Consider the following 15,976-nt stretch of genomic DNA (forward strand, 5'->3'; position numbering starts at 1 on the left):
AGCTTACACTGCAGTGTGATTTAAAGAATCAGTCACCAATATGCGAGCTGAGGATATCTTTATTTGGCAGCGCTGGGTGCATGGGGGATCGCTCCACCAAAGTCATGCACACCTAGGGGACTTTTCAGTCCCTTCTTTATACAGACTACTCATACCTATTCATTAATTTTCCAGGAAATAATTTAGATATTCATTACAATTCCGGGAACTCATTTACATATCTCGCACCTGTGCAATATCCTTGAGGAGTGGTCATTTGGGTGTCTTCAGGATGAAGATCTTGAGTCTTCCTCCAGTGAACTTTTTACCTCTTACCTCTGCGCAGACTCTGTTCCTCGCTAAACTGGTGACCATGATTTAAAGTCCTTGTCTTTGCCACGTTGCATAGACAACAAGAACTTAGGACCAGATGGCCTTCTTAAAGATAACAAAAATCCAAGGACTTAGCAATTAGTACATCCTCTATGTCAACAATAAGGGTCTTTGGACATTTCCCAACTTTTAGATAAACGTAAGTATATCATTCTTTAGGTAAGTGGCAATCATTCATCATTCATTCCCCCCTTTTCTAGTAACTTTTGCAAATTCTTTTCCAACTACAGAAAATCATCATTCCCTATGATTATTCCTCGGCAACACCAAATGAAACATCAAAGTGATACACATATTAGTATTCCTAAGATTACTACTATAACTGTTCTAGCAAAAGTGTGTTTTAGCCATCCTAGGTTAGGCAACCACAAGGTTAGTTTATTCCATATTTTCTTAAAATCCCATGACAAATCATCTTTGGCAATTTCATGCAAAACCCTCGTCTGTTTCCATATTTCCTCTAAGTCAGTGGAAACCTTTCCACTTTGATCTATGTACATGCAACAACTAGTATTAATAATTGTACACACTCCTCCCTGAGCTGCTAATAATAAATCTAAAGGCATTCTATTTTGTAATACTACTTGTGACAAACTAGATACTTCTATTTGTTGAGCCTTTATTGCATCGATTGTTTTATCTTCTAAGTTTTCTATTATTGCTGATATATTAACTATGGCCTTTTCCAACTCACTTACTCCCAACCATGGGATAAACCATTGGGCAAAGCTATGAAAAGCACTTGGTCTTTTTATCAGGGGGTTTTCAACATCTCGTCTAACTTTCCGAACATGATTTCTCAGGTACCCTTTTGATAAGGAATCATGCAAAGTCATATTAGGAACTACCGCTCCCAATGTACATGTCCCCATCCAATTTTTTGGTAAAACTTTTTGAGCCATATCATTGCACAGCCAGTACCATCCTTTTCCTTCCGGTACTGGCCAAGCTGTAAAATTAACAAAAAGTGAGGTACCAATATCTAAAGTTGTATTGCAGACCATTTGATTCCCTACATAAGTTACAGGATTACAATCTAATTTTCCTTGTCCTCTGGGTGGATTACATCTTTGTACACACATATAGTATGATTCCTGAATCTCAGGACTATCTATCTCCAATTTTAGAATTTCATCATTTTCAGTATTCCAAGCAGTGTTTTCCCAAAGATTTATCCAGGATTGATTCCTAGGCAATGGGATTCCAATCAACGATACACCTTTTCCCCCATGTTCAGGCATACGAGTACATATCCAAGAGTCAGTCTTATTCAAAGCCTGAGAGATACTTTGTACCAATGATAAATGTCCATTTTTGTTCCATAAGGTTAAATTCAAATGGGGCAACAGTCCTATTATAGTCATGATCTGAAGAACTGTAGTCCTGTGGGTCCTGCCGGGATGATGGCCCATGATTTCTCAGGAGCCTTCTTTATCCGCGAGTAGTGAATCCAGGCTGGTTGTTCTCTTATCTTGATGGCAGTAAAGGTCATCAGCAGTACTTGATAGGGTCCTTCCCACTTTTCTTCCAAAGGTTTTCCTGAAAAAGTCTTTACATATACATAGTCACCAGGTTTAAAAGAATGAGTTGGTTGGTCTAATCCTCTGGCCCTAGTCCCCAAAACTTGTTTATTTATATTTTGTAATTGTCTCTGGAGGGCCTTCATATATTCACATAAATATCCTTCCCCTAACTGAATTAAATCTTCTCCCGCAAATTGTAATTGGTATGGCCTCCTGTATAATATCTCAAAAGGGCTCAAATTTTCCTTCATTCTAGGTTTGGTTCATATTCTTAATAATGCCAAGGGAAGAGATTGTGGCCTAGTTAAATTTGTCTCTTGTCCTATTTTAGCTATTTGTTGTTTGATTAAATGATTCATTTTTTCAACTTGTCCACTTGCTTAGGGCCTATAAGAAGTGTGTAACTGCCAATCTATTCCTAGTATTGCACTCACTTATTGTGCTATTTTAGCACAGAAGTGTGAGCCTCGATCAGAAGAGATTGTTGCCGGGACCCCAAAGCAGGGGATAATCTTGTTCAACAATCCTTTAATTACCTCTTTTGCCTTATTTGTTCCACAAGGAAAGGCTTCTGGCCAACCTGAAAAAGTATCAGTCATAACTAATAAATATCGATACCCCTTTTTTCTTGGGAGTTCTGAAAAGTTAAACTTGCCACTGCTGTCCTGGATAATTCCCTCTGCTAATGACTCCCAATTTTATCCTATTTGCTACATTGGGGTTATTGCGTAGACCATAGACAAATTTCACATTGCTGAGACACCTGTTTTATTGTCGTATATAAATTGTGCCCTATTAGTTTCTGGTTTAAACTTTTATATAACGTATCAGCTCCCCAGTGAGTCTTATTATGTTCAGTTAGAGCTATAGCCCATGTCAAATTGGGTGGTATCACCATACGGCCATCCACTAGATAGGCCCACCCATTCGATTCTACCTTACCATTCATATCCTGAACTAGCTTTAATTCTTCCTTAGAACAATTTGGTTCTTGATCTGTACTTATAGTTTGGATTTTACTGTCTGGTATGAAGGATAATTCCTCTTTTCCCACCTCCTCTGCTGCTCGTTTAGCTTCGTGGTCGGCTAAGTGATTTCCAGTTTCCAAATCCGTGTTTCCTCTCTGATGTCCCTGGCAATGCATAATAGCAACCTTTTCAGGATGTTTTACAGCTTCTAGTAATTTCAAGATCTCTTCTGCATGCTTTATCTGTTTTCCCTGTGCAGTCAATAGTTCTTGTTCTTTCCAAATTGCCCCATGTGCACGGACTACTCCAAATGCATATTTGGAGTCTGTCCAAATATTTATCTTTTTCCCTCTGGCCAGTTCCAATGCCCGGGTGAAGGCAATAATCTCCGCCTTCTGAGCTGAGGTTCCGGGAGGTAATGATTTAGATTCAATTACCTGTCGAACGGTTGTGGTTGCATATCCTGCTTTACGCTGTCCTTGTTTCACAAAAGTGCTTCCATCTGTGTACCACGAACTGTCGGCATCTTCCAAAGGTTATTGGAGTAAAACCTAAATCCTTTGAGCTCGATTCACTACTTGCTCCTTCAATACCTACTTCTTCACTTACATTACTATCTGGTTGTACCAGAGGCAGGGGTGGAGCAAAACCAAAATCCTCCATCCTTTCCTCCAGTTCATTAATTTTATACATCTCTGCCTAATACTACATGCCGAACAGCACCTCTTCATTTTTCCTGTGTTACCCTTCTGATCCTTCTCTATTGCTAACACTAGAGGGTCTTGTGGAGCTAAGTTAATGCCACAACCCTTTTGCCACTCCGAGTAATTCCTCAGAGTGAAAAACATGTCTGCATACATTACTTCATCCCATTTTCCTTCCCATCTTAAGAATAACGTTAATTGCAACAAAGTATTATAATTCAGTGTCCCATTTAAGGGCCACTTTTCCCCACTTCCTAACTTATATAGAGGCCACCACTGATTAAAATACTTGATCAGGGTTTTCATATTTACGCATCCTCCAGGTTGCCCTCCTATTTCCTTCCAATGGCTCAAAAAACATCCTAAAGGGCTCTTTCTTAATATTCCACCGCTCTGTTTCCCCCCCATAACACCTTAACTGTTACCCCAACCACAAATCACTTTAATCTCACTTACAGCTTCCTCTTCCTTATCCCAAAGTGTCCAAACCTTACAATTGGGACATTCGATTTCTTGCCCCCACCATATATACAATATTTCTTTACACCATATACACTTTAAAATGTATAGAGGTTTACACTCACCCTTCGGATGCTTAAGACAGTATTCACACACCCACACTCATATCACACCTGACACAGAAATGCTTTTACATTTACAACGTAAAATAAGTAAAACAGTATCAGTCCTATGATTATCAATCCTATGTATATGGATTGGCTCCAAATCATCAAATGTATTTAGTCTTCAGACTAAAACACAAATTCCTGATATTAACTTACTATTGAAACAAACACCAAATCAAATGTATACCTGTGGTGCTAGCTACCCGGCATATGCCATCCTGCATAAGTATTTAAGTGTCTTATGTCTTACAGATAGTTTTACAAACGGACCGGTCCCCAAAACCAGAAATATTCCCAAATACTATATTCGAATAAAGATAATACCTGCCGCTCAGTAGGATGGAGTCCTTGTCTGCTCCTGCAGTGATCCAGATGAGATGAGGAGCCCCTCTGGGAAAATCCCAAGGGTACTCTAAGGAGTCCCCACTCTCAATGGGTCCCGCAGCCGAGCAGAGGAGGTTCTGGGTCACCAAATTGATTTAAAGAATCAAGTGAAAGATGAACAAGCCATGGTACAGAAATAAAAGCTTAGGAGTGTCTATACCAAGTGAGGTTTTTTTTTAAAAAAGAAACAAAACGTAGGGGAACTTGGACCTATGGTCCCGTGAAAGTTCCAATTTGCCGCAAAAAAAAGACCTGAAATATGCCAGTAATTCCCATCAGGTTTATTTTCTCGAGTCCCCACTGCCACCCTCCGCCCCAGAGCAGAAGGTGCCCGACGGCGCCCCGCCCCCCGCTCCAGTGGCAGCGCCCCCGCTGCCCCGGGGGGCGCGTCACCCCACTGCCAAGCGCCGGGCGACCGGCTGGGCCAGCGACACGTCCGGTACCTGCCTCCAGCCGGGCCGGACCCTGGGGCAGGCAGGCGGGCGGGCCGGTGCCGCCTCCAGGCACAGGGCTCGGCGGGGGGCGCCGGGGGCTGCGCTGGCGGCCGGACCTGCCGCCGTCCCGCCGGGGGCGCGGACCCGCTGGCGGTGGGTGCCGAGGGCTGGTGCCGCGCGGCTCCTGCGGCCGGGAAGGGCCAGGCCGGGGCGGGGCGGGCCGGGGGGGGAGCCGCGGCTGCGGGCCTGGGGGCGCCGTACGGGCCCGGGCGCTGGGGGTGACCGCGGCACTGGGAAAAGGCGCCGCTCTGCGCCATCCCTCGGCGTTACGGGGCACCCAGGGGAGGCCGGAGTGGTGACGAAGCCTCCTTTCAGGGCGCGTATAATCCAGCCGCACAAACGGCTATCAAAATCCGTTGCAGACCCTCAGAGCGTAAATCCAGTCACAAAGGGATGAGCCAGATCTGTGATGGATCGGCCTATCTGCGACTATTAAACACAACAAACGAAATGTGATTCCAGCTCAGGAAGTTTCTGAAGCGCTGTTCCCCATAAGCTGCGGGGCCATGCCAAGGGGAATATCTGTTTTATATATGCCCTGTGTTTAATCCACTTTCCTTAAGCATCTGTTACTGGAAAACAGGCTCCTAGGTTAAACAGACCTTTGGTCTGGCTCACAGTAGTTATGCATCTCCATTATGTTTACCATTTCCGCCGAGTAAACCATTTCAAGCTTCTCTGTTCCTGCTTGCCAAGGGAAGCCGTGTGTAGCAGGGACGACTCCTGCATTCTGGAAGTCTCTACTGGTTATCTGGTTGGCTCCCGGGGCATGTGCAGTTCTGCAGCTCCCTTAAGGCCTTAACACACGCATGCTCCCAAAGGCACCGAAATGATTTCGAACAGATGTAGCTGGGACACTGAGAGCATTATGGTGGAGTGGGCAAAATACTCTGACCCCTGAGGCATGAACCAGAGCCCTCCTAAGAAGTTGGAAAAAGCTGCATCTTGGTGGAGAGGTGTTAATAAAAACCTAATCACTGAGGCCTGAGAGCTGAAGGTCCTAACTATGCTGTTCTGTTGCCACAGGCCACAAAAACTTCTGGGTGCTAGCCGTGTTAACTAACATGCCACCTATCCCTGGGTGGGTCCTTAGGGCTGCTCCCCCATCTTTCTGTGAACACTTTCAGCTCAAGTGTTGCTTATTGCAGTCAAGTTCAAAGTGATTTCCTAATGACTTATTTTAAATAAGTTTGGTAAAAATAAAAATGTGAGAAAAGTGACTTCACACACACAAATGTTAGAATTTACATGTGGGATTCAAATTGTAAAAATCTTTGGTATTAATCATCATTAATATAGCTCTAAATGCATCTCACTAACAGGCGTTAGTGATATATTCACATTACTTGGTTAGGATTAATAGACGATTTGCTTTCTGATCAGCATTTGAAAAAATGTTGCACCGTTCTAAAAACAAGTATTCTTTTTTGTCAGCTGGACTGCTGGCGACAGATCTTTTTAAAAATTCTGATTTTGATACCAGATTTTAACTTGTGCATAAGAAACTTCTATACATGGAAAAGAAGAACAGAAAGTCAGGTTGGCCACTTAAGTTTGTCTCTGACTGATGTAAGACTTCATGGCTTAACCAACAAGAAGGCTATATCTTGCGGGCAAAAATTCAGATGAGACTATTTTATGCTTTTGATTTACTTTTTTGAATAAATGATGATAGATAAAAGTGGTATCACTATAAAAAAGCGCTGTGGAATCAGCAGCAAGTCAAGAGGTTTGCCTGCTTTGATTAAGGTTTTTCATGTGGCATTGAGGTGGTAGGAACTCAGTCATTTCTGCAGTAGGATTTCATGAGAGAGACTGCTCTTGCTGCTTTTGAGATCAAGAGCAATACATCCAGGACATATTAAAGATGGTAGATTACATAGTCTATTAGTTTTAAAGGGGTGAGGCATGCCTATAATTGGAGGTAATTTTGGTTGGATCATTTATTCTATTTTATAAAATGTGCTTTGTTGTATGCTGTGGTTTCTTCTTACACCTTTTAAATAGGAAGGAAGGTGTTCAAAACTGAAATAACAAATAATTAACATACAATTGGCATACGCTCCACAGGTAGAGGCTCTGCTGTGATTTAACAGTCTGGCCATGGGAGCAGGATGAGGACTGCAGCATCCCTAGACTACTGCAACGCAGAAGGAGTTGTGCAAAGAGGAACAACTTACCCAGAGGCAATAGCAGTTCCCTTTAAGGATAACGATCCTGTTGTCAGAGTATCCTGTCAGCTCAGGGAAAATAGGGCCGCATCCCAGAGCATCCTACCTGCTCTGGGGTGGCTCACATCCCTGTAGGGCACACAAGTACTGCAGCTGTTTCTGGCAAATTCCATGTGCCCATACCCCAAGCTTCCTTGCAGATCTGTACAAAAACCACGGGGAATCTAAGCCTACATCATCATTCTAATTGTTTTTACCACCATCTCAGTTTTTCATCTTTGATAGTGTGTGTATCTTAATTAGGAGCTGGTTCTCAAGTGTATTGAAAAGCAACAGAACAAACCAAATAATTGTATAATTCTGATACATAATTCAGAGTACTGAAAATATCTAATTGCTGTAGCTTATTAAAAACAGGCCTAAACTTACCTTCCTCCTTCTCCTTTCTTGAACATGCTCAGTAAGTGGCAGAGGTTCTAACATCTAGATCAGAATCCATATCTGAGTATTATAGCTGACACCTGACACCTATTTTAAATTAAGTCTAGGATGAATGAGTGCATATAATAAAAAGACAAATGAGGTTCTAATGTACTTAGGCACTTTATAAAGAATTATTTTAATGTAACATACTATTCTGCTTTAGTGGCTGTTTAATATTTAATATTTCTTAGCTGATTAAGACTGTGGTTCTAATGAGAAAAATAATTGCATGGTAAAACTAGATGGTAATTCCCACATTTAAGTCTCAGTGATTTCAGTATTCTGCAATCACTGTATTTAGCTTAGGAAGCTTTCTTCATGCATACTATTTCAAGGATAGTGTAATTGTGCAGTGATTTCTTTTTTTGGGCACAGGGGAGAAAGCCAGCTCCATGAAGGCAACGCAACAGCTGCATACTGGAACACCCTGCAGAGAACTTTGGGGCTGTATCACAAACTCCCATGAGTTGGGTACAGAAACTAGGGGAAGTGAATCAGCTAAAGGCTTCTAAAAATTCTTGCGTCTTGTGTCTCCCCTTTGCATTCACAGAGAAGGGAACTAGGACTCTTTCTTGGTGTTGATATTTGTGAGCCTAAGCAAATGTGGCCCCTGAACAGGAAAGGTTCCCTAGCTGCTTTGTCTTGTGCCTCACCTTCCTGACTGACAGAAGAGTAATGATCTTCAGATCCATGAACCTCTTTTTTTCCCTTGTGGGAAAAACTTTTACAAGATTTTCCTCTGATTAGAGAAAAACACTTCCCTGTAGGCTGCCAGGATGTGCTGAGCATGTTTAGTGTTGTTATGTGTATATTCAAGATCCCATTGGAGTATCAGAGTTACAGTTCCAGTGTTTACATGCATTAACTGAGCTGCTCTGGCCAGTTTTAAATAGCTTTACAGAGAAACTGCTTCCCCTAACGAGATTGCTCATGGTTCTGGCCTCTCTAACTTAACTATTCAAGCACTGAACATAGCCTTGATTACAGTACTTTGCAAGTAGCTTCTCAGTGTCATTATACAATTTATTCAAGCATTTTATTAAGAAGCTCAGACATAGCCTTAGGTCTCATGTAGGCACGTAAGAAGATTTGGTTAATATTTTGGAAAATATAAAAGTGTAATCTTTGCCTTCTTAAAACTATTTCTTTCAGTTCTTTCAGAGCAAATTAACAGAAAGAAGTCAGTGGAGCCACACTGCTGAAGGACCAGATAATGCTGAGAAAAATAGACCTCCTATACTGGGCTACTAAGGTGAACAAGCAGAGTTTTATAGTGTGTGAAGCAAGCAGATGTCAAGTGTTTGGCTGTTCTTCACAGGGTTCAACAAAAACAACGCACTACCACTATTGCTGGTCAGAAGGAAAGCAAATTATTTAGATATGAGGGGAGGAAATGAAGTGGTTTCCACGCTCATTTGGGATTAACATATGGTAGCTGAGACCACCTGACATTCTCAGGCTGTGTTATCTTTCCTGTCTAATTTTTAATGAGTGAATAGCACACGTTTCCCTCTCTCTTCTTCACATGTGCATCCTAGACTTGTGGAGAGCTGTCTAAAATAAGGGGGAATGTGGCAATATGACTGACATCTCCTTTCCACACAGATGAGAGATCTGCATGTGGAGATCACAGGCACACCATCTGATCCTGAATAAAGCATGTGGGATATGACCCCAAGTGAAGATATGGGCTTTGGTCTAATAAAATTTCTTTCAACCTGCTTTGTAATTAGAGCCTGTTTTGAAAGTGTGCTCTGTGATGGCTGGTTCATGTTAAAAAGGAAAATGAAAAATGTTTTTGGGTAGTATATAGGTTAATACTGGAACTTTGTTTAAACAGCTCAGTACTGCTATAAGAACAGGGACTTATGGATAATGGGAATATATTGTTTTTGCAGACAATCCTGCCTTTTTTAAAAATACAAAAACATGGGCACACACTATTGTTTCTGATGAAGCTGGTAATGTGGGTATTTGTAAATAAAAAAAAAAAGAGAGAAACATTTAACTTGTGAAAAATATCACAGTTTACAGCATTTGAGTATTATTTTTCATTTTAAATACAAGGAACTTCTAAAAAACCGTGGATATCTTGTTTTTCATTTTCCTCCTTGTGGTTCATCATTCCTCTACACTAAATGCTATGGTGATGAAATACTCTGTTCAGGGCATCTCAGTCACTGTGACAGTAAAAGACTGTGGTTCAGAAAATTACAAATGTCAAAAAGATTGCCTTTTATGATGGGATAGCTTGAAAGGAAGGGCAAATTACGATGTTCCCTCAAGTGAGTTACTTGTTCAGTATTGGCATCAATGGCTAGCAAAAGCTGGTGACTGATGCCCTAGAGAAGGGGATTAAGATGAGCTAGATGGAAGTTCCTACCTTAAGGCGAAGGTAACATTATATTGTTAAGCTAGAAAGAACAATTAAATCCAAAGCATAAGACGTCTGTGCTCACTTGAGGATGAAGTAAACCAGGCTTCACTCACATGCTGCTGCAGGCCCAATTGTGCCAGTCATAGGGGAGAAAAAACTGTAACCCTTAGCTGAGACATCTGCACCAGCAGAAGACTCTATTGTAGATGCAGCAGGACAGACAAGACAGCACTTTTGCTGGTACAGCTTCGTTTTTATTCTGGGGGGGTGAGGCAGAAGGGCAGGAGAGGAAGGGTCACTATGGTGATGCACACATGGCTTCTAGTATATGATATTCCTACACTGGTAAAGTGTTCCTTACTTAGGCAGAGCAAAAGGGGATCAGCTATCATACATTGGATTATTATGATTTCTTTGGTAGTTCAATTAGATGAAAGGAAATTCTAGCTTTACTACCACTAATGGTGAAATCTGAACCTATACAGAGACTCTGTACAAGGCCTCTGCACTACTGAAGAGCGCACTTTAATTGTTCAGCAACTCAGTTCACACCTCAGTGCAAACTCGCCACTTCTTCAAGAGTTCCTGGCCACTACCTTCAATACATCACAGCATGAGATTCACTGCATAGCCACCTGCAAAGGGGATGGACCCCTACTATGCCCCTACACACCCCATGAGTGGGTATGCATAACTTTCTCAGTGAGCACACAGGATTTGTACACAGCCTTAGGTTGGGCTCCTGTTAACACGGCTAAGCAGTGATGTAATCACCAGACCTGGGTCAGGGACGTGCTGGGATTTTTTGTGTAGCTAGGTACATGTGTACAACAAAAAAATTAAGAGATGATGAGAAGAAAAACAGGATCAATGGCCTCCAGGTTAAAGGCCAAATCTCACTGTCCCTAATCTCTTGGTGACTTGTCACAGTCACAAGGTCAAAATACATGTTTTCTTTGGGTTTCATTATCCTCAGTAATACACCTATATGACTTGAAATTAGTTGGGAGTAAATATTAACACGGAATAATAACCATAAACTTATTTAAGACCCTTTGAATTACACACACTTCTGCTGATTTTTTTTGATCAAGACTATTCATTCAATCAGCTCAGGGCCTTGGATCCTTCTTCTCTGTGCTGCACATTAACACTTACCTGATAATTGTGACCCTTTGCTGGTTGCTGAACACTTCCAGGTCCTTGGTGGCTCGGGCGCTGTTTAAATACAAAGTTATTGAAGATACCTGCCAGGCAATCCCTTTGGAGAACCAGCATTGCTTTCAAGTTCATTAGTCTCAAAGACTTGGGGACACTGTTTGGTAAGTATTTTCAAAAAGTTTGGCAGGAAAATCTAAGAGGTCTTTGAGTTGGCTCTATCACGTGTCAGAGCAGAATACCCCACATCTTTACCAGAGGATTCACAAAAATCTCATAAAAAGTGTAAAATAATTGGAGAAATAAAAAAAATAAAATAAAAGATTCTATAGCAAATCATAAGATCTGACAATAAGGCATAATACTTTTGTTCTCACCACTCAGTGCGGGGGTAAGCCGACAAGACCTATCAAATGTTACAAGGCTTATTTAAAAGTGCCTTGATAATTGTGTGTCTGCTTGCACAGAGATACAGATTTACTCTATGAACTTCTGAGTGGTCTGCTAAAATTCTTTAATATCACTGAACAATAAAATGTATCTTTTGTCTAAGGATTTCACGACATCAGCATTTTATATTGCCTATTTCTTCAGTATTCAAGACTGATGTTAGATACAGGTGAGAATTCACAAGTTGAAATAGTTAAGTTGTAGTTACTTTAAAACTTAATGCAATCTCTAGAAAATCTGCAAATAATTTAAGATTAAATATTTCTTTTAAAAATTACATCTGTAATTTAGTATGGAAGGAATAATTACATGGCGATGGTTTTAGGAAGGACACCTCCCAATATATAGTTCAAAAAACCCCTCTATCCTACTTTTTCTGTAATAGTAGTGAGGAGGTATGAAACATTACTTCATAAATTTCTTGGGAGTATTGCAGTGAGAACCTGGTCAGTTAGGACCAAAAGGTAAATCCTGCAAACTTCTCCTGGATGCAAGTCTTAATCCATTTGTCCCTTATAATTTTATTAACAAAACATTAAAAAAACCCAACCCAAAACACGCCAAAACTATCTGAAAAACAGTGTTGGTTGTTTTAATGTTAAATGTTCTCTGCTTAAAAGTTTGTCCAAGTGTGAAAGTCGCTTTTCAACACAGAAAACATGCCAAATCTCAAGTTTTTAAACCATATCCCATTTTTTTTAAAGATTAATTAATTTGAATTAACTACAAGATGAATTAGTTCATATATGTGTCTATTATACCAATGACATTTAAGATTTAAAATTCAGAAATGAATTGACCTTGAGCAGCATATGTACTCAAAATGTATAATTAAAAAGAATATTAATCATTTAATTTGATAAAATGAACAGCTGTTCTAGTTGATTGGAAACAGCTAAAAGTGTAAAATGTATTTTATGAATGCAAAATTAAAAGTTAATTTTATTATAGAGTGCAATTTGCCAACTAGAAATAAATTCTTGAGATGTAAGCAATATATTTTTGTAACGCTGTACCCATACATCAGAAAGGTCACATGTGTATTTAAATGCCATATTACTATAAAAGTTTAACGATTTCAATTGAAAAGCTATCATATGATTTAGCTATTTAGAGATGAATATGAAACAGCTATGATGGATATGCCCTCTTTTTGCAATGAACTGTTTAAAAGCTTTGGAGAGAAATAATGTTTCATTAAGAAAAAATTATGTTCTAAACTGTTACTTTTACTTACCTTGTGTCATAAATCCCTAATTTTCTGGGGGGCCCCCCTTCTTTTTTTTGGTACTATTCTTACAGATTTATTTTCATTAGCATTTGATATTGTGGGTTTTCACTTAAATGCATCTCTCCCTCGTGACAAGTATTTAACTAATTTTGACTGTAATATTTTTAACCTGTGCACTTTCATGCTTTAAATGTAGTTATTATACAGATGTTATACAAGGTGCATATGCTACAATGTGCCACTGGTTGTGGTTTTGTTTTGGTTTGTTTTTTTAATCAGATACCACCACCCCCTTGACATGGTGCTGGCACTGCCTGGGCTACGGTCTTTTGCTTAAAACCTAAATTACTTGCAGGCTCACACTTAAGTGAGTGGTAAAACTTTTGCTATTTCAGTACAAGTTGTGTCTTGAGGAATGAGTAAGAACACAAAACAGTCTGGCTAGACTAGACAACATAGATGCTGGGTAAGTGCAGTTTGTCACCCAACTGAAGAAAAATCTTTCCATAATGGTCCAGCTTAGAAATCGTTGTATCTACAATTATCAGGCTATTTTCTGCTAGGTGCATCTGCTCTAATAGAAATGGTTCTCTAGTTCCTAGTCAGGCTAAACTTGTGCCAGAAACCATCTAATACATTGCTTCAGCTTACATTGATACTTAATCTTGATCTTGGCACTTACTTAGCAGTGAAAAGTCATTACTGTGTGGCAACATCCTAGTCCATTACTCTGTCCTATAAGTGGACCTTTCGTACTTTGGGATGCTGTTGTTTCTCCTCTACTGCTACCAACAAAAGGACTTTATGCTACTGTCCATTTTAAGTAGGTCTGATCCCAACACAGAATTGAAAGACTATGTAATGAAACAAATTCTCTTTTAAAAGCACTCCTAAATTCTGTAACTCTACATTCTTAACGTAACCTGGTATCAAAGACAGCAAGCAAGCAGGTTGCTGCTGTAAGCCATGAAACACTGCAAAAGACAGAAACATTATGTTACTCCTTATGACATATCCAAATCCTGTCAGGAGTAAATGGTCTGTGCTTTCATCTCAAAGACCTTTTTTGACTAAGGACTTCTGGATCAGGTCCATCAGTTATTTCCTGCATTGCTGTTGCTCATTCTGGAACACTAAAGGTATCTTCTACTCAATATCCTTCAAGAACATGCTTCTAGAGCCTAAAACTTTAGTAAAGGAATGGTAACCAATGAAAGCTAAACTTATTTCTCACGAGGCTCCCTGTAATAGGAGGACAAGTTATAGAAGATTCTTCAGTAGTAAAGAAGATTATTGCTTGGTTATTAACTCAATAAATTGACCCCAAGAATATGGTGTGGGAAATTAATTCAGAATCATAAACATTGAAATATTGTTGAGGAGCTGTACCATGGTAAATACCCGTTAACTTCTCATTATTTCAGATGTGAGGGTTCTGGTGCTGTTGTCTCATCTCATTATTTCATGAGATTCTTGGCAGTATTTGACATCCATACAAACACATCAGTTTTACATGTTCTGTCATTACAAAAACATTTATCAAGCTGTCACTTTCCCCGATTCAGAAGTGCATGGCAAAGTGTATTTTTATCATTATGGTTGTGCCGAAGCTTGTATGACAGCTGCCACCAGAGGAACCCATTTGAGTCTGAATGGTTCCGGATTAGTCCCAGTGAAGTTTTGATGGCACTCTTCTTTGGCTGTCTCATTAGCTAACCAGAAAGTAAAGCTGATGTGGTAAAAACGTGAGGAGCAAATAACATATTCCCTATGTTAAAATGCAAAATTTAGCAAATTACTAATTGGGTTCCTCATTTGTTTGTTCTATACAAATTTCAGTTAAAAAAAAGAAATAGGGGATAGCTACACTAAAAAAGGTCATTATTTTGAAAGAAATTTGCCAAAATGAATGTGTGCCTGAACTCATACTCACATGGTGCCCAGTGAGACACAAGGAATCCTACAAGCTGTCACTGCCTACCAAGTAAACACAGTTTTGTGCCAAATACCTTCCCCTGTGCAGGAAAGCAACTGCCATTTTGTCACACTGGGAGGATAACAAGCATCTCCCCCTTACATTCTGCACTTTTACAGGAAGTTCGCATATGGAAAGCATGTTTTGGCTGTGCCAGCCACAGGCAGCTTCGGGCCAGTAATGGCTGGCTATCACAGGCCTAGACCTCTCAGAGAAAGGGGAATTATTAACTTTCACTACTGCCCACCTCCGCTCAAGCACGTTCCCCAGCCTGCAGTACCGGGCCTGTACGCTCACTCCCAGCACCGGCACCATGCGCTTCCCTTTTCTCTCACAGCTTCACGCATAGGAAACAAAACGAAAATAATTTCAAAAAAGACAAACAAACCCAAACCAACAGGCCAACATCAGTGCGAAGAAGCTAGGGATTGTAAACGTGTTTACCATGAGCAGCTCCCCGGTGGCCGTGCGCTGAGCTCCACTTGACAGCGGCGACGAAGCTGGGCCCGGGCCGCCACCTCAGCGCCCGCCGCCTCAGCAGGAAATGGCGGGAAGGAGGCGGCCGCGCGCGGAGCGGCCCGGCGCGCGGGGAGGGCGGGAAGAGCCCGGGGGACGATCAAATGAAACCGACGCGGCGGGACCTTCCCTGCAGACCCCGGTGTTAACGTGTTTATTTCACGCTGCAGTCGCGGGTTGCTTTACAGAAATATCTCATGCTGGAGCCCCGCACGGGGCCGAGGACGAGGAGAGAGACACTCGTACTCAAACAGAACTATTAAATAACCTGTACAACAAAACTTCAGTCCTTTCCCCTGAAAGCGCCGAGGGCCGGGCCCCGGCACGGCCGCCCCCTCCCCGGGCGCCCACGAGCCCCGACCCCCGCGGCGGCCCCGCTCCCGCCCCAGCGGCCGCAGCCTCCCCCCAGCCGTGCCGCGGGGCGGTGGGGGTTGGCAGGGCCCGGGCCCGGGGCGAGCCGCGGCGGCCGCGGGGCCCTGCGAGCGTCCGGTCCTGGGCCTGAGGGGCCGCGGCTCCTCCCGGCACCGCCCCCAGCCGAGCTCCC

At 41.6% G+C, this 15,976-nt stretch overlaps 1 protein-coding gene across 1 annotated transcript in view; it reads right to left on the reverse strand.

Moving 5' to 3' along the window:
• LOC308068415 (syncytin-2-like) overlaps positions 1–15,832 on the reverse strand; it is a 36,943-nt gene extending 21,111 nt beyond the window's left edge. The window contains exon 1 of the mRNA XM_080398972.1: positions 37–15,832. Within this exon, the coding sequence (XP_080255098.1) occupies positions 651–1,784 (1,134 nt within the window). The 5' untranslated portion in view covers positions 1,785–15,832 and the 3' untranslated portion in view covers positions 37–650. The remainder of the gene's footprint in view (positions 1–36) is intronic.
• Between the last annotated feature and the right edge of the window lie 144 nt (positions 15,833–15,976).

The sequence above is a fragment of the Falco punctatus genome, assembly GCF_963210335.1.
Source record: "Falco punctatus genome assembly, chromosome: 8".
Taxonomy (NCBI): Eukaryota; Metazoa; Chordata; class Aves; order Falconiformes; family Falconidae; genus Falco; species Falco punctatus.